The 17531-nt window shown below is 47.2% G+C and overlaps 1 protein-coding gene across 1 annotated transcript in view; it reads left to right on the plus strand.

Moving 5' to 3' along the window:
* Window positions 1-17531, plus strand: part of LOC135899225 (glutamate receptor ionotropic, kainate 2-like) — a 99070-nt gene that overhangs the window by 63816 nt on the left and 17723 nt on the right. Inside the window, exons 8-11 of the mRNA XM_065428491.2 lie at window positions 460-564; window positions 11100-11243; window positions 15148-15351; window positions 16345-16685. Coding sequence (XP_065284563.1) covers window positions 460-564; window positions 11100-11243; window positions 15148-15351; window positions 16345-16685 — 794 coding nt within the window. The remainder of the gene's footprint in view (window positions 1-459; window positions 565-11099; window positions 11244-15147; window positions 15352-16344; window positions 16686-17531) is intronic.

The following is a 17531-nucleotide window of genomic DNA, read 5'->3' on the forward strand; positions in this document are numbered from 1 at the left end:
ACGCGACAAGTTTGAAGCCCCGGAAAGCTCCCGAGACAAAGGCGCTCGCCCTGTGGTAGGCAAGCGGTAATTTGTAACCACGTTGTATGTGGCGGATAGCGCGTGGTGGCGCAGGGCTGATCGTGAAGCGCAGGGTTGCTAAGACCCATATGATCAAAACATAATTAAATAGAAAAAATGTATGAGCCCCCGTGTACCTAAATTTAGGTGCACGTTAAAGAACCCTTGGTGTTCCAAGTTTAATCCGTATTGCCCCTACCCCTATCCGTATCCGCTCCCCTATGCGGCATGCATCATAATCAGATCACTGTTTTGGCAAGTGAAATCCCACAATTTCAGTGAATAATTGGTTCATCTTTCTGTCCTGCTGTTATTTGCCGTTCTTTCTACTTCTTTCTTTTTTTTGTGTGAAATTCCGGAGCGTCAATTTAAAATAGAGTATACCTCTCGGATTTCCAGGCCAGCTACGATGGATTCACAGGAGAGGTGAATTTCGACGAGGACGGGGAACGTGAGTTGGACGACCTGCGGCTCTTCGAGTGGCACCGAGGCCGCACCGAACAGGTGAGCAGCTCTCGGTCGACAAACTGCGCTCGGGAATGCAATGTTCTTGAAAGATATGGACACACTATTGGGGAAGTGAAATTTTGGTCATGAAGTAACAGTAAAATAAAAGAAAAATATTGAGAAAGAGGGAAACCTGTAGGTGACCATATGACCGAGTTGCTTCCTTTAAACGGAGCACAATTTTTCCACTATGTGGAAGAGAGAAAAAGAGGAAGTAGAAGTAAAAATAAGAAGTTTCTTCCATCCTAAACGTTTCCTTTCAGAACTTCAGATAATCAGTTGCCAATTGTCCGTAATGAAAGTTATATGAACGTTTAAAGTAACAATACAATCTAAAATTTAGATATCTGAAATCTGAAATCAATCTGAAATCTGCATAGAAAAAAAAGCTTGTCTAGCACGCAGGCAGGATTGCGCGCGACGTCGTGCTCATGCACTAAAAACAAGTTATGCGCTTCTAAAGCGGAACACCGATTCTGTACCTCGGCTGAGGTTCTGAACCGAGACTCTGAGTTACCAAGCACTTTATTGCTACGTTTTGTAGCTGTGATTACAGAGGCATCATTATGCAACATCGTTGAGGAGTGCCCTGTCTACGTTCTGCGTACTACAGTTGTTATGCGATTACCAATCTTGGGGAATTCAACGCATTTTTCGTCATGTACGTTTCTAGCCTCTCTTACGCCACCTTGGGCCACTGAGTACGTGCCATTGGTTATGCGTCCGAAAAGACAATTTGTGTGTACACAACTTCGGCCCTGCAGATATGGGAAACTGGGCATTGACGTCAGGGGCACTACATGTATGTGGACCTCTATTTCACGGCTGCTTGAATCACAGGACTTGTGCTGCTCTTCAAAAGAAAATAAATAAAATAAGAACGCAAGAGAGCGAAGCCCGGCCATTCGCGTGGCTCGTCAAGCTCTTTAATAAACACACTGCACTTGTACGTATCACAGATCTTGCTTTGGTGTCGTTTCTTCAGTAGCTACAATATTCGCAAAAAGGATCATAATATTCACCATAACATTAGAAACATACCCTCCCTCTCCGAATCACCAATTATAAACCCATTATGACATTGCTAATCGCATTAACGTCTACAATCATCTCTAAATGATGAATGCGCTGCATATCAAGGCAGGTAACTACCAACTACCTTTGTTTTTGTAAGTTTACCTTTGACAACACATGTCTGAAGCGATGCACACATTAGAATCTCTGGAAAAAAATTACTGCTACTCTTCTCTAGCATGAATTTGTTAGTGCATAAGAATATACCCTTCACTCATTTGTGCAATGAAGCGTCTTGAAACACAAATTGCGGGTGAACTGCTCTCATTGCGTATAAAGTCGAAAGGTTTCCAACATTGTTTTATTGAGATTACACAAAGATAAGAAACCAAACCTTGCGAAATATAATATATAATTTTGTTTCTACGCGCATCGGGAATAAATTTCAAATTTTTTTTTAACAGGGCGACACATAACGCATCCTGTAAGAGTATTTATGTGGGGCGTACAAAGTGTTAGTTATTTGTAGCATGGCTCTCTAGAACCGGGCACGGTCGGCTCACAAATATGAAGGTCGACAACGAAGAAAAAGAAGGTAGTGATGCATTTAGTCCCGCAGTTTGGCCTTATTTGTAAAGAGGCTGTAGCTATCTCGTTTGTGTTTTCAGGGGCCAAAGATTACGCATGCGACCATGACCTTGTGTACTTTACGAGGTGTGGGGCCGCGCTCGTCGGGAATCCGTTATCAAAATAGCGCAACAGCAGGCGGATTGACACAAGCGCTGCCTTGCAACTACGATTTAGTTTGAAAATGTCAGAGCACACGTAAACGCTTGTTGTGAATACGAAAGCATTAAAGTCCAGTTCAACGCCGCTGAGCAGTCCTTCGGGTTATGAACTCCTCGCGGGCAAGCGAGCTTGTCTAGAGGCTTGGCGCATTTTGATTAGGCGTTCCTGAGGCGCAGTTAGAACGCAGACGAGCGCTTGCGCGCTAGAAGAACGCGCGGATAGTACAGGCTTGCGAGAGGGAAGGTGACGTGGCGACGCGGCGACACCTTCTCCCGTCACGCAATACCGCGGCAGCAGGTGTTCTCCTTCGCCTCCTCTGCTTAGTCGAGGCCCGAGCCAGCAAGCACGAGCCAACGTCACGGCCACGTGACATCGCAGCCGACGGGAATTTAGGTGCCATTTCGCTGCTACAAACGCCGGATGTCGGCTTTCTCGCTAAATGAGCCATTTGACGCTTTCGCACCAAGAAGCATAAATATATCCGCACAATGGTTGTCTAATCAATCTGGTGTGTGGTAAACTTGCCAAAGAGAATCGAAATAAGCGCAACCTTTCTGACTGCTTTAGAGAACAGAAAGTAGGTCACGATTGAGGGCGCATCACATTCTGCGCATTCAAAGTATGCCGATTTCTTACCAGACGAGGTGACTGAAGATTTACTCACGCAATCATGGCTTTTTATGTCAGAAGAAACACTGCTAATCGCATGAACGTCTCCAATCATCACCAAAACTTGTATGCGCCGCCCCATTTTTTTATTATTTCAAGGTAACTTGGCATTTCAGTCATTGATAACGGTAACGCTCCACTTTTGAAACTCATCTTCGCGCCTTTCGACGAAGTCTCTATTGTGGCAGTTAAACGAACTGATCGCGTGTTTCCAACGTGCACCCAGTTCAAGGTATAATACATTATTTTTCAATTAGAAGAAATAAGTGCTGAACAAAATTCTCTGCTGTTAGCAATTGTGCCTCACAATGTGAGACGTGTTGAAGAAATGTTTCCTAAAGGGTGAAAAAATGTCGTGAGACACTTCGATGGTTGTGCTGCGTGGATGCGCTTTGTAGCAGCTCGTCTGTGAAGTTATACGAAATTTTCTTCGTTTGACGGTGAGAGTGTCCGCCACCAGTATAAGTAGAGGCAGTACATTGGGCAACATTTTTGTGTTGTGTACGTGCGTGCTTCGTCTTCGCTCCCCCACACTTTTGTTTTTCTGTTGAGGGATCCAATTGGCTGATGTTCTAGATGGTCCGCGGACGGATGCAACAACTGTTTTATACCCAGAAGTATTAGTGTGCATGTTCTTCCAAGCTGCGGTCGCGTGTGCTGTTAGTGTTACTATACTGTGTACCTCGCATGTGACTTGCAGCACTGCCGAAGCTACGAGGTGTACAAAGGAAACATATTCGCGCAGCAGAATATAGTTCCGGTCTTAGCTGTCTGATTACTAGCAGGATTAGCGAGGGTTATTTTTGCTTGACACATAATACGTTACACTGATACGTAAGATGTTAGACTACTTGCACATGCACGTCGTATACCGCGAAGTACTGTGGCAGTTACCGCCGGTAACATTAATAGCCATCCTAAGCGTGATTACGCAGCAACATGGCAGAGCGGCATGCAGCCCAGCCCGCCCGCTTCGATCTCAATTCGCGCTTGTTACTGGCTCTCCGCCCTGAGAGCAACAAGTAAATTATAAAATCCATCATTAGTCTCACTTCACACTGACGACAAATCATTAGGTATATTTTGCCATTATTATTCAGATCAGCTGTTTGTATGGACGCTGCTATGACTACAGAGGCATCGCCGAGCAGTAAAAGTGGTTTGATTTCAGTTTAGCCGATAGCGCCACAGGATTTGCGCTGGTTGAGCGTTGATGGTGCCCAACGCTAAGAAGGCTTAATTGTTCACTGCATCATCGATTTACAACTGGACTCTAGTATGGTACGTGATGACAATGGCAAGCAAACGCCAAATAGACGCCGGGCAGACGGTGCGGTGCATGTGGCCATTTATCAGGGCGTTCGCTTTAAACTTGCTAAGGACACTGCATAGAACTTCTCAGATAGCGTATCGATGAAGCGAAGCCCCTCTGCGGCATTCAGGGAAACGCGGCTTATAGTTACAACAACAATAACAACAACAACATCAATGACGACGACGACGACGACAACAACACCAACATTTGTTGCATCACTCGACCAACAGTGGACGGTGTATCGAAAGGACGGCAAGCAGACGCGGAACAGACAACGCGGCACGGATGAACGCATCTTGAGGGGTGGGCGTTCAGCCTTCCTATTGGCTAAGGAGACCTGCAGCTTCCACTGAGCTGGAAGGAACTATTAATATGGAGTGTAGTAAATCAATAAACTTCCCTTTCGAGCTGAAGCGCCGTCGCCATGTGCGGCTGCTGCATGGTTGCACCTTGCATTCCAGAGCAGGCGGGACCGTCTGACGCATACGGACGCCTACCGCTTGAGCATGTGCTTGTATGAAGGCTACCTGTATAGTTTTCCACAACACGCAGTGCAAGGCGCGTCGTTTCTGCCACCGACCCGAGCCGATCCTGAAGGCGGTGCAACGTCAAATACCATCGCAAAGCGCCGTTTGCCATAAGGGGAGGAACTCTCACTTATATAAGTCATTTGTTGCTGTCAGGCGTGACGTACGTGCCAATTACATCTCAAAGCAGTAGGAGGCGTTTGGTGACGGCGTGTGTTTGTACGGGAACGACCAGGGACTCAGAACCTTTTACAAGGATAAATGGGCGTCTACCCAGGCGGTCCAAATGGCTGAGGTGGATCTCTCGCTCCCGCTCGAATCGCAGGCACTCGATGAGCAAATGTTCCGTAGACGCGTCCGGGATGTTGCTGTGGATGCTAGCAGCGGAAGACCGCTTCTTGATTATATCACTCCGTAGGAATGAAAGACCAAATACAACGAAATTTTGGGCCCCTATGAAGCCTAGTTTCGGATAGTGATACATTCTGATTCTGATAGGGTAGCCTGAGGGCGAAATCTTACTTTTGAAATGCGAGTGGATGCGTCACGATATGCTCGCATCAGTAAACGTTTTTGATTCTGAAACCGGAAAGAAAACGCCGTCATTCCCGCTCGTCTGAAGTGACCCATTCCCCGGAATGCACAGCTCCTTCGATTAACCTCCGAGGTTCATCGTCATCATCATCATCAGCCTGGTTACGCCCACTGCAGGGCAAAGGCCTCTCCCATATTTCTCCAACAACCCCGGTCATGTACTAATTGTGGCCACGCCGTCCCTGCAAACTTCTTAATCTCATCCGCCCACCTAACTTTCTGCCGCCCCCTGCTACGCTTCCCTTCCCTTGGGATCCAGTCCGTAACCCTTAATGACCATCAGTTATCTTCCCTCCCTCATTACATGTCCTGCCCATGCCCATTTCTTTTTCTTGATTTCAACTAAGATGTCATTAACTCGCGTTTGTTCCCTGACCCAATCAGCTCTTTTCTTATCCCTTAACGTTACACCTATCATTCTTCTTTCCATAGCTCGTTGCGTCGTCCTCAATTCGAGTAGAACTCTTTTCGTAAGCCTCCAGGTTTCTGCCCCGTAGGAGAGTACTGGTAAGACACAGCTATCATATACTTTTCTCTTGAGGGATAATGGTAACCTGCTGTTCATGATCTGAGAATGCCTGCCAAACGCACCCCAGCCCATTTTTATCCTCCTGATTATTTCCGTCTCATGATCCGGATCCGCCGTCACTACCTGCCCCAAGTAGGTGCATTCCCTTACGACTTCCAGTGCCTCGCTGCCTATTGTAAATTGCTGTTCTTTTCCGAGACTGTTAAACATTACTTTAGTATTCTGCAGATTAATTTTTAGACCCACTCTTCGGCTTTGCCTCTCCAGGTCAGTGAGCATGCATTGCAATTGGTCCCCTGAGTTACTAAGCAAGGCAATGCGAATCGCAAGTTACTAAGGTACTCTCCATTAACTTTTATCCCCAATTCTTCCCAATCCAGGTCTCTGAATACCTCCTGTAAACATGCTGTGAATATCATTGGAGAGATCGTATCTCCCTGCCTGACGCCTTTCTTTATTGGGATTTTGTTGCTTGCTTTATGGAGGACTACGGTGGCTGTGGAGCCGCTATAGATATCTCTCAGTATTTTTACATACGGCTCGTCTACACCCTGATTCCGTAATGCCTCCATGACTGCTGAGGTTTCGACAGAATCAAAGGCTTTCTCGTAATCAATGAAAGCTATATATAAGGGTTGGTTATATTCCGCAGATTTCTCTATCACCTGATTGATAGTGTGAATATGATCTATTGTTGAGTAGCCTTTACGGAATCCTGCCTGGTCCTTTGCTTGACAGAAGTCTAAGGTGTTCCATCGCCGGCTCTGAAGCAACTTACACTCCTATTACTGCACCAGACGTATCATGACCGCATACACATATATACCGATGGTTCAACCTCACCTACCAGCTCAACTGCCGCATTCGTCGTTCCAGCCAAGAACGTTACAATTAAATTCAAACTGTCGCACACGACTACATCTACATCGGCAGAACTTGCAGCTCTCCATGCTGCTATGATGTACATCACCGAAGAGCCAACAGAGAAATGGGTCGTATTTTGTGACTCTAAGGCAGCCCTTCATAGCATCAAGTCCGCGTTACGTCACAGAACTTACGAGCAAATGATATCTGAAATCAGGGAACTGCACCACCATGCTCTGGAAAGAGGACACCACATTGTATTTCAGTGGATTCCTGCTCACTGTGGCATCGTCGGCAACAACCTAGCTGACAAGGCTGCCCGGTGTGCCCACGAAGATACAAAGACGCGTCCAACACCTTTGGCGAGGTCGGACGCTGCCAGAGAACTTCGCCTACTTGCGCGCAAGAAGTCCCAAGATCTCTGGACATCAAGTGGCTTCAATTGCAGACTACGTACACTGGACCCCACGCTACGGCTACAACTGCCATCTAGCCTTTCCCGCGGCGAAGCAACCTTGTTGTGTCGCTTGTGGTTGGGAGTGGCGTTCACGAACGCATACTCCTACCGTATGGGAATGGCCGAAAGCCCGATGTGCGACTCCTGTGGGTGCGAGGAGTCCATCGAGCACGTATTGTGTACTTGCCCTCGCTACGATGTCCAACGCCTCTCTCTGCGGGCGACTTTACACAGACTAGACTCGAGACCGTTCACCGAGTCAAAGATACTCGGACCGTGGCCACAACCATCACTGGCTCGAAAAGCAATTCGTGCACTAGTGCGGTACCTGAAGTGCACGGGCTTAAGAGACCGCTTATAGTGTCATAGTGTATGGTGTCCCTCCCACATGTACTCAGTGCTGACTCTCTCCCTTTCTTCCTCTTTCTATTCCCCTTTCCCCCACCCCCAGTGTAGGGTAGCAAACCGGATGCTGTTCTGGTTGACCTCCCTGCCTTCCCTACCCTTGCTTTCTCTCTCTAAGGTGTTCCTGATTCTGTTTCCGATTACCTTAGTAAATAGTTTGTAGGCAACGGACAGTAATCTGATCGGTCTATAATTTTTCAAGTCTTTGGCGTCTCCTTTCTTATGAATTAGGATTATGTTAGCGTTCTTCCAAGATTCCGGTACGCTCGAGGTCATGAGGCATTGCGTATACAGGGTGGCCAGTTTCTCTAGAACAATCTGTCCACCATCCTTCAACAAATCTGCTGTTACCTGATCCTCCCCAGCTGCCTTCCCCCTTTGCATATCTCCCAAGGCTTTCTTTACTTCTTCCGGCGTTACCTTTGGGATTTCGAATTCCTCTAGACTATTTTCCCTTCCATTATCGTCGTGGGTGCCACTGGTACTGTATAAATCTCTATAGAACTCCTCAGCCACTTGAACTATCTCATCCCTATTAGTAATGATATTGCCGGCTTTGTCTCTTAACGCATGCATCTGATTCTTGCCGATTCCTAGTTTCTTCTTCACTGTTTTCAGGCTTCCTCCGTTACTGAGAGCATGTTCAATTCTATTCATATTATACTTCCTTATGTCATCTGTCTTACGCTTGTTGATTAACTTCGAAAGTTCTGCCAGTTCTATTCTAGCTGTAGGGTTAGAGGCTTTCATACATTGGCGTTTCTTGATCAGATCTTCCGTCTCCTGCGATAGTTTGCTGGTATCCTGCCTAATGGAGTTACCACCGACTTCCATTGCACACTCCTTAATGATGCCCACAAGATTGTCGTTCATTGTTTCAACACTAAGGTCCTCTTCCTGAGTTAAAGCTGAATACCTGTTCTGTAGCTTGATCTGGAATTCTTCTATTTTCCCGCTTACCGCTAACTCATTAATCGGCTTCTTATGTACTAGTTTCATCCGTTCCCTCCTCAGGTCTAGGCTAATTCGAGTTCTTTCCATCCTGTGGTCACTGCAGCGCACTTTGCCGAGCACGTCCACATCTTGTGTGATGCCAGGGTTAGCGCAGAGCATGAAGTCTATTTCATTTCTAGTCTCGCCGTTCGGGCTCCTCCACCTCCACTTTCGGCTATCCCGCTTGCGGAAGAAGGTATTCATTATCCTCATATTATTCTGTTCCGCAAACTCTACTAATAACTCTCCCCTGCTATTCCTAGCGCCTATGCCATATTCCCCCACTGCCTTGTCTCCAGCCTGCTTCTTGCCTACCTTGGCATTAAAGTCGCCCATTAGTATAGTGTATTTCGTTTTCACTCTAGCCATCGCTGATTCCACGTCTTCATAAAAGCTTTCGACTTCCTGGTCATCATGACTGGATGTAGGGGCGTAGACTTGTACAATCTTCATTTTGTACCTCTTATTAAGTTTCACAACAAGACCTGCCACCCTCTCGTTAATGCTTTAGAATTCCTGTATGTTACCAGCTATATTCTTATTAATCAGGAATCCGACTCCTAGTTCTCTTCTCTCCGCTAAGCCCCTGTAGCACAGGACGTGCCTGCTTTTTAGCACTGTATATGCTTCTTTTGGCCTCCTAACTTCACTGAGCCCTATTATATCCTATTTAGTGCCCTCTAATTCCTCCAATAGCACTGCTAGACTCGCCTCACTAGATAACGTTCTAGCGTTAAACATTGCCAGGTTCATATTCCATTGGCGGCCTGTCCGAGGTTAGGCGCTGCCAGAGAAACACCGAAAAATCTCGGAGGTGACTTGATGGGACTAACATCATATCGTCTAACCACGTCACTACATCTCTATTTAAAGGCTGCTAATAAGAAAACTATATAATTACCAGCCCACAGCTTTGTCAAGATTGCGTCTGTAGTGTATAGTGCTAATTTATAACAATTTAGCCTAGGTCAAATTCTGTCGCAGCTTGCCTTTAAAGGGATAGACAACCGCTCAGAATACGAATCGAGATAAACCTACTGACGGAAAGATTGCCGAACGCATTGTCTAAAACTAGCCCCGTTTTTCTCATAAAACGTGGATTTATATGTTTAATTCATCACTAAAAACTGCAAAAAATGACCTTTGCAGCTCCATGCAGCATAAACATAAAGATGCACAAGTGACCTATCACATGGCCTTCTACTAGTGTACGCGGTTCCTATTCTTTTTGTTAGTATTGAAACACGGTACACCTTTTTCTATTGTAAGCTTTGTCCAACTTATAACGGGAAGATAGGCTTCCGTTTGTAGTGAGTAGAAAAGTGACGCTGTCTCCGCCTTCATTTTTGACGAGTTGACTTGACTCGTCTAAAGACCCTCCATCAGCTTACGCTTCGCGGTATTAGTGTGGAGAGGTTTAGGCTCGTCTATCGATAGAACAACGATGCCGTGCACGGGCCAGCCAGCCATAATGTAGGCGTGTACACGGGAAGAAATGCGGTTCATATTTAAGAAACGTCTGTACAACAACGTAAACTTATTGTACCAGCTTTTTATATACAAAAGTGGTTGAAAAGGTCAAAATATGGTTTGTTAGCTACAATGTCACTCGCTCCTGTGAAAGCAGAACGATGGGCGATTCCCACAATTCACGAGGCGGGCTATGGGCATCGCTCTCACTGCTCAGCGTTGCTGCAAGAGGGAACCCTTCTTCTTTAGAGGCTGCTCAGATAGAAAAATTCTGCTTACAAAATATCTATGCTCTTTTGGAAGTGACGGCTGCCTGCGCAAACACTACCGAGGGGGAGATTTTCAACGGGTGCATAAAAAAACTAGGTCCTTAAGAATCAGTTGTCAGTCTCTTTTTTAAAGTGTGTAGGCCGCCCCTAGGAGCAGGCAATATACCAAAAAGACGCCGCTTTATTGCTTTCCTGTAACGGCCCCCGTGTGATGCCTCCTACGAGAAATTGCTTGCGAAACACACACAGCCAGCTTTGTTGCCGCATGCTTTAATATTCATGGGCCTACAGCATTCTGGTCTAGCTGTGATATCGAGGGAACTTGCAATATAGAGTTCGTTCAACGATATTTTATGCACGGAAGTGCGACCATACAGAATGTGCGATTAACGGGCCTTCCCATTGTTAGTAAATTCAAGTTCTTTAATCTTCATGTTTACTCTGCATTGTGAAACCTATTGCGCAAGGCTGAGCTCAGAAATACCGCAATGAAATGGCATAAGCGTTGCTGTTGCCTATAACGTGCAGGAGACAACCGTGCATATTTATCATAGTGATCCAACAGAAGCAGCGCGAAAGTGAAAATCAGGTTTCACGTGCAAATGCAGCAGTGTGCCGAAATACTTTCCCTGCCCAGGTGGCGACGTGGAGCGCCGAAAAGGGCCTCGACTTCGTGCACGACCCGTACGACGACGACGGAGTGCCGGGAGGTGAGGGTGTCGACGACTCCATCGACGAGAACTCCCTCGAGAACCGGACCATCATCGTGACCACCATTCTGGTAAAGCCACGCTCAAAGTATACACATCGAGTGTCATATGTCGTTATGGCCTGAACAATACGTGGAACTCGCTCATGCTTGAGCTGTAAGTTTACTGGGGCTCCATAACGTAAAACTATTCCAAACTTTTCTATTCCATTTCTGCTATCAGCCCTCCGCGATTGGTCAAAAACTTTTTTGGACTACCCCCCCCCCCCCCCCCTTCACCCGTCCGTCACGCGACGTTGCGAAAACCACAGTACTTCCCCATCTGATATGATGTGTGCACACAGATTATGCATGATTTGAGCAAAAAAAGAAAACAGTTATTTCTGATTCAACGCCTTTTCGCCATTAGCCCCCGGCTATTGGTCAAAAGTTTTCGGGCTGCCCCCACTTCACCTGCCTGTCACGCGACGTCACAAAACCTCGAGAACTCACGGCGTCAAAGTGACGTGTACGCAATAAAGATACATTAATATGCCGAACAAAACTGAATTTTCTTCTGAATAGCCGCAGGCTGCCCCATTCCGAAAGGAATAAAAGATGGCTGCCGCCGATCGCTGAGACGCTGGCTACTCGCACCTGCCGGAGAGCATGGGTGTATTTGCGTATAATAAAATTTCTTGCGTGGCCGTGTAACGTTTTCGAGCACTTTCGACACGTTTACTACCTCATTCTGCCAACTCTTCTTTGCTGCGGGTCAGTTTTAGGGTCATTTTTAAGCTTCCGTTGCATTTCGACCAGCCACCACAAGCTAAGTAAGGGAAAGCCGACGAATCGCAGACGCCGGCACTACCCTCTTCATCCGGTTATCTATTTTCAGTGCACTGGCTCTGCCCCAGTGAATCCCTCTCCACTTGAGCGTTCTACTCGCCTCTTGTCAGCTAATTAGATACGTCAAGCCGCTCAGTGTAGGCAATGTTATTCGTTTTTCAAGCAAAGAAAAGTGACCTCTTATGAACGAGGAGAGCGTTCGATTGGTCTGTTCAGACAACCCAGCGGGTGACCGCCCGGAGCTTGTGTCGGTGGTTACGCAAATTTGACGTCAGGAAATTGGAATAGAAACATATTGGAATAGTTTTACGTTATAGCGCCCCTGATTGCATGTATGCATGAAGCGAATAGTGTAGAACAGTGTAGAAGACACGTGGGTCCCAGCGATTGCTCTGAAACATTCGACGACTGACGTATAAAAGCCGACGCGATTGACCCGCTGGTCAGATTTCGACGATTGCAGACTGTGTTCGCTGCTGTTGCCGTTCTTCAAGTGTAGCCTGTTTTTGTGGGTACTGGTTCGCCCAGTAAAAGTTAGTTTCGTCTTTCACGAAATTGCTACTGTGTTCTTTATACGTCACTACCACGTGACAATATTTCCGTCCGTCACAATGGGAAACAGCGCAAATTGAAAACAATTCGCTCCCTCGTGCTCCGCAGGAATACTCCGCAGCCAGTGAGCCACAGGGCCGAGTTCTTGGCGTTTCAGTTTACTCTGAGAAACTCAATGAGCGTGTATAGATGGGTGGATGGATGGATGGATGCATGGATCGATGATGATGATAGATAGATAGATAGATAGATAGATAGATAGATAGATAGATAGATAGATAGATAGATAGATGGATAGATAGATAGATAGATAGATAGATAGATAGATAGATAGATAGATAGATAGATAGATAGATAGATAGATAGATAGATAGATAGATAGATAGATAGATAGATAGATAGATAGATAGATAGATAGATTCTGTCTCGGGAAATGGTGTATGGTTTAGGCCGTTCAACACTGTTCGAAGAAGACCACGCTCGACCTTATAACGGTGACAAAACACAATGCGCGTCCAATTTTCTATTCACATTTGCACGAGTCATGCGTTGGTGAGTCTGGCATTCCCACAAAAAATGAAAAATACTTTTGTAACAGCCACCCCTAACCCGAGGCGCCTCTGTGAAGTTGCATCGCTGTAGGAAAGGTGCTTCCTGTGTCTCCATTGCTCGTATACATTAGCAGAGACCCTGTGTCAGATGAAAATGATTCGAAACAAGAAAAAGCATAAAAGTGCCGTCGCGGCCGGTTCGGCGCACTACCCGATGGATGTGAGTGACTGCGAAATAATTGCCTTAGCTAGTGTCCAAATACACACACTGTTCTTTCAATTCCACACATGTGCCTTTTAACCTATGGCAGTGGGCAAACTGCAATATGCAGTTCCTTGAAATAATTCCTGATATCGGTGACCCCGCTCTTTAGCTATGTGCTTGGCGATCTCTGGTCGCCGTCCCTGCAGTATACGCCAATTACTTTTCCCATTATCAACACTAGGTGCCGATCCTTCATTGTGTCCCATGTGTCCCACAGGTGTTACTCGACCTTCTATATCACTTCCGTGACCAAATTCTCAGATGCCAAGTGCGCTAATTTGGTCTCGCTCATCTGCACTTACTCTCTCTCTTATCATCCGTCCTACTTTATGCATGCTGAAATCCCCCCTCACCCCCCCTTCAAAAGAAAGAAAGAAAGAACATCTCGACGCTGTTACTCCTCCTAGTCTCCGGTAACTGCGCCTGAAGTCGCAGTGCACCCTTCGCTTTGTTCTCGACTTCTGCATCCGGCACTTCAGTGTTAGGCCCTTCGTGACCATCCCAGACGTGTCAGGGATGTCAGGACGTGCTTTCCGGTGTGGTGTTTTCGGCTTCCTGATCTGTTTCCGCTTCGGGGCAGCCCCATTTGCGGTGCTCGCATCGAAGTGTTTATCATTGTTTTGCGGAATGGCGGCCGTCGGCTTCATTTCTATGTTGGCTGGCTTGTCGTCTACCACCTTCCTCTGCTGCTGTTCGCAATTGAGTTCGTTTTCTAACTTCCCGACCCGCTTCACTAGCTTATCCTTCTCGTGCTGTAGGCGGTCTAGTCGTGACCCTACCACACACATGCTGTAGGAAGAAGGTACGCCCCATTGGCCTCACCTACCGACTCAAACCGCGTTTCTTCCAACGAGTGGGGATGGTAGCACTCTGTATAACCCACGCCAAGACCCAACCTATAAACCGTTATGTCGTGCTAACAAGACGTTGTATAGCAATAACCATATTTGCGATAAAACAATTCTAGAAGAACTATTATTATTCGTTACCCATCTATACAAAGGAAGTGAAAGCTATACAAAGAAAATACAAAGAAAGTGAAAAAGAAAGCTAGGTTACTCGCTTAGACTCGCACTTCTAAATACGAAATGTGCGAAAAATAATATACTGCTTTGACGCGTTGCTCCTGCTGCGCTGAGAAGGCAGGTCCTGTTCCTTTTGGTGTCCATGATGCTATGATGATTACGATGATGATGATGACGATGGTGATGCAATTTATTGCCATTTTTCTCTGAAGATTGCTAATATGAATTAGCGCCGCTATGTGCTTTACGTTCAAAACTACGGAAATGTTTGTAATTTAGCATTCAGCAGAACTAAACTGGAAAAATACAAGGATAGACGCCGCAACATGCTTTCTTAACGAAGCAGAGGCTATTCTTAGAGGCACCCTACAAGTGCTTACCGCGATGACTGTACTATACTGAAGCGCCACATTCTCCTCTGGTAATCTCAGTAAGAGGCTATAGGTGCATTTCTGTAAGCATTGACTGACTGCAAGAATTAACGCAAATCTCACCAGGAAACGTGGACGGGATGAGCACAGCGACTATGTGATACATCTATTCACGTAATCTACAGACATACGCACAGTGCGCACACAGCGTATATTCCCGTTGTGCGTGTACCGGTTCAATATCCAACTACAACTTTCAGAACCATCTGTCATATCGTGGTTTCCTTAGCCCCCGGTCTCCCGCATTCTTTCGTCATTACAGTCTGACGTCTTCGAACGCTTAGATTTGCGGTTAAACTGACGGAGTCTCGGCTGTTTTCGCAGTCGCCGCCGTTCGTGATGCTCAAGGAGGGTGCCGAGAAGCTGGAGGGCAACGACCGCTTCGAGGGCTTTTGCGTGTCGCTCATCGACAAGGTGGCGCACCTGCTGGGCTTTCGCTACAGGCTGAACATCATCGCGGATGGCCGCTTCGGCGTCGAACAGCAGAGCGGCCACTGGAACGGCATGATCGGAGAGCTGCTCGCCGGGGTGAGTGACGTCTTCCGTCGCGTCGCAGAAAGCTAAGTATGGGAGGGTACGGACGTATAGTGGGCACATATGCGCAACACCCCAACTTCGCACGACTATAGCTCCAAATTCGCATGACAACCGTTCACTCAAGTTCGCTATCGGTGCCAAAAAGCCGGTTGGGTGAGGGACCAGAATGCTGACAACTGTGCAAATTTTCGTGTAGACGGGGCAATATTTTTTTAAACCTCCTTGAGACGGGCAATGGTGGCACGTGCGTGGTGTCGAATCCGCAGTCTCATACGCAGCAACGAAACCCTGTAGCTACTGAGCCAGGCAGGCAGCATCATGACACACAGAGTCTTCAAGAAGGGAGAGAGAGAGAGAGAGAAAGAGAGGGGGGGGTGCACGTGCCCGGTATGCCTCTACATATGGGTTTCCTCCAACTGGGCAGGATTACGGGGAAGGCAGCAGACAAGCTTAACGGGGGCATGTCCCGTCGGGGAAGAGTTTCTATAGCCAAAATGTATGGGAACCGGGAACTGGCTCGATGATACTGCGGCTGTTTCAGCTTCCTATAAAATCTGCCGACGCCAGCCGCTTTTACTACGGTTGGAATGAGACGCCACTTTGAAGATCAAGAGGCGCGTGACCGTTTTATGGCTCGCTACACCGTCATGAGCTAAGCTTTCTCCAATCCGCGTCAGCGTTCGAACGCACATGGCTGTATACATCCAACGTGGAAACGCTGGCCCTCGAGATTAGCAAAAAGTGGAATCATAGTCTTAGAAGCCTATGATAGAGTGAATTGTGAATGTGTAACGTCACCTATATACAATTATATCATTCCTCCGCTCGCTAGGTTGTGAGGTGGCGTTGCGGTCACCTTAGAAAGCTCGGGCGCACGCTAGAATCTGGAAGGAGTAAAAAAAAACGCGGTAAACGTGGTATCTAGTGTGCCAGGATCGCGCGAGCGTTTCTGCCTGCTAGATGGCCGACTCGCTCTGTCTGCAGAAAGCGGACATGGCGCTGGCCCCGCTGACCATGACCTCCCGGCGAAGCGCCGTGGTCGACTTCACGGTGCCCTTCATGACGCTGGGCATCGGGCTGCTGAACGCGCGCGAGGACGAGACCGTGGCGCACAATTTCCTGAGCCCCTTCAGCGCGGCACTGTGGTGCGCCGTGGTGGCGACCGTGCTCGCGGCCATGCTGCTGCTCAGCCTGGTGGGCCGGCTCTCCCCGCTCGAGTGGCGTCGCATCAGTGACTCGCGCCTCGACACGGACTACACGCTGGGCAACTGCTTCTGGATGCTCTTCAGCGGGCTGACCTTGCAGCGCGTCACACTCATGCCCAAGTGCGTATAGACCGGTCTGTGTATCTTTGGCAGTCTTTCTTTAAAATATCGAAGTGTGTTTTCTGATGGGCTGCGTTTACGTGAAGGTAAAGTAAAAAAAAAAGAGAGAGAGAGAGGGGGGGGGGTGAAGCGTGCACCATGGCTGGAGCACCCCTATGTGTGATTTGGCATGCTTTTACGGCAAAATTATTTTGATGAAATTGTGGTTATATAGTTGCCCACTTGGATACCTTAACCATAAGCATAGCGGGTTATTTCAGCGTGCAATATACCGAGAACATTCCACGCCCTTTGTAAACAGCGCAAAAGTCCCTTCTGCCGCAGCTGCGTTGCATCATCATCATCATCATCAGCAGCAGCAGCAGCATCAGCAGCCTGGATACGCCTACTGCAGGGCAAAGGCCTCTCCCATACTTCTACAACTACCCCGGTCATGTGCTAATTGTGGCCATGTTCCCCTTGAAAACTTCTTAATCCCATCCGCCCGCCTAACTTTCTGGCGCCCCGTGCTACGCTTCCCTTCTCTTGGAATCCACTCCGTAACCTTTAATGACAATCAGTTATCTTCCCTCCTCATTACATTTCTTTTTCTTGATTCCAACTAAGATGTCATTAACTCGCGTTTGTTCTCTCACCCAAACTGCTCTTTTCTTATCCCTTAACGTTACACCTATCATTCTTCTTTCCATAGCTCGTTGCGTCGTCCTCAATTTAAGTAGAACCCTTTTCGTAAGCCTCCACGTTTCTGCCCCGTAGGTGAGTACTGGTAAGACGCAGCTGCTATACACTTTTCTTTTGAGGGATAATGACAACCTGCTGTTCATGATCTGGGGATGCCTGCCAAAC

The sequence above is a fragment of the Dermacentor albipictus genome, chromosome 5 (genome assembly GCF_038994185.2).
Source record: "Dermacentor albipictus isolate Rhodes 1998 colony chromosome 5, USDA_Dalb.pri_finalv2, whole genome shotgun sequence".
NCBI classification, from domain to species: domain Eukaryota; kingdom Metazoa; phylum Arthropoda; class Arachnida; order Ixodida; family Ixodidae; genus Dermacentor; species Dermacentor albipictus.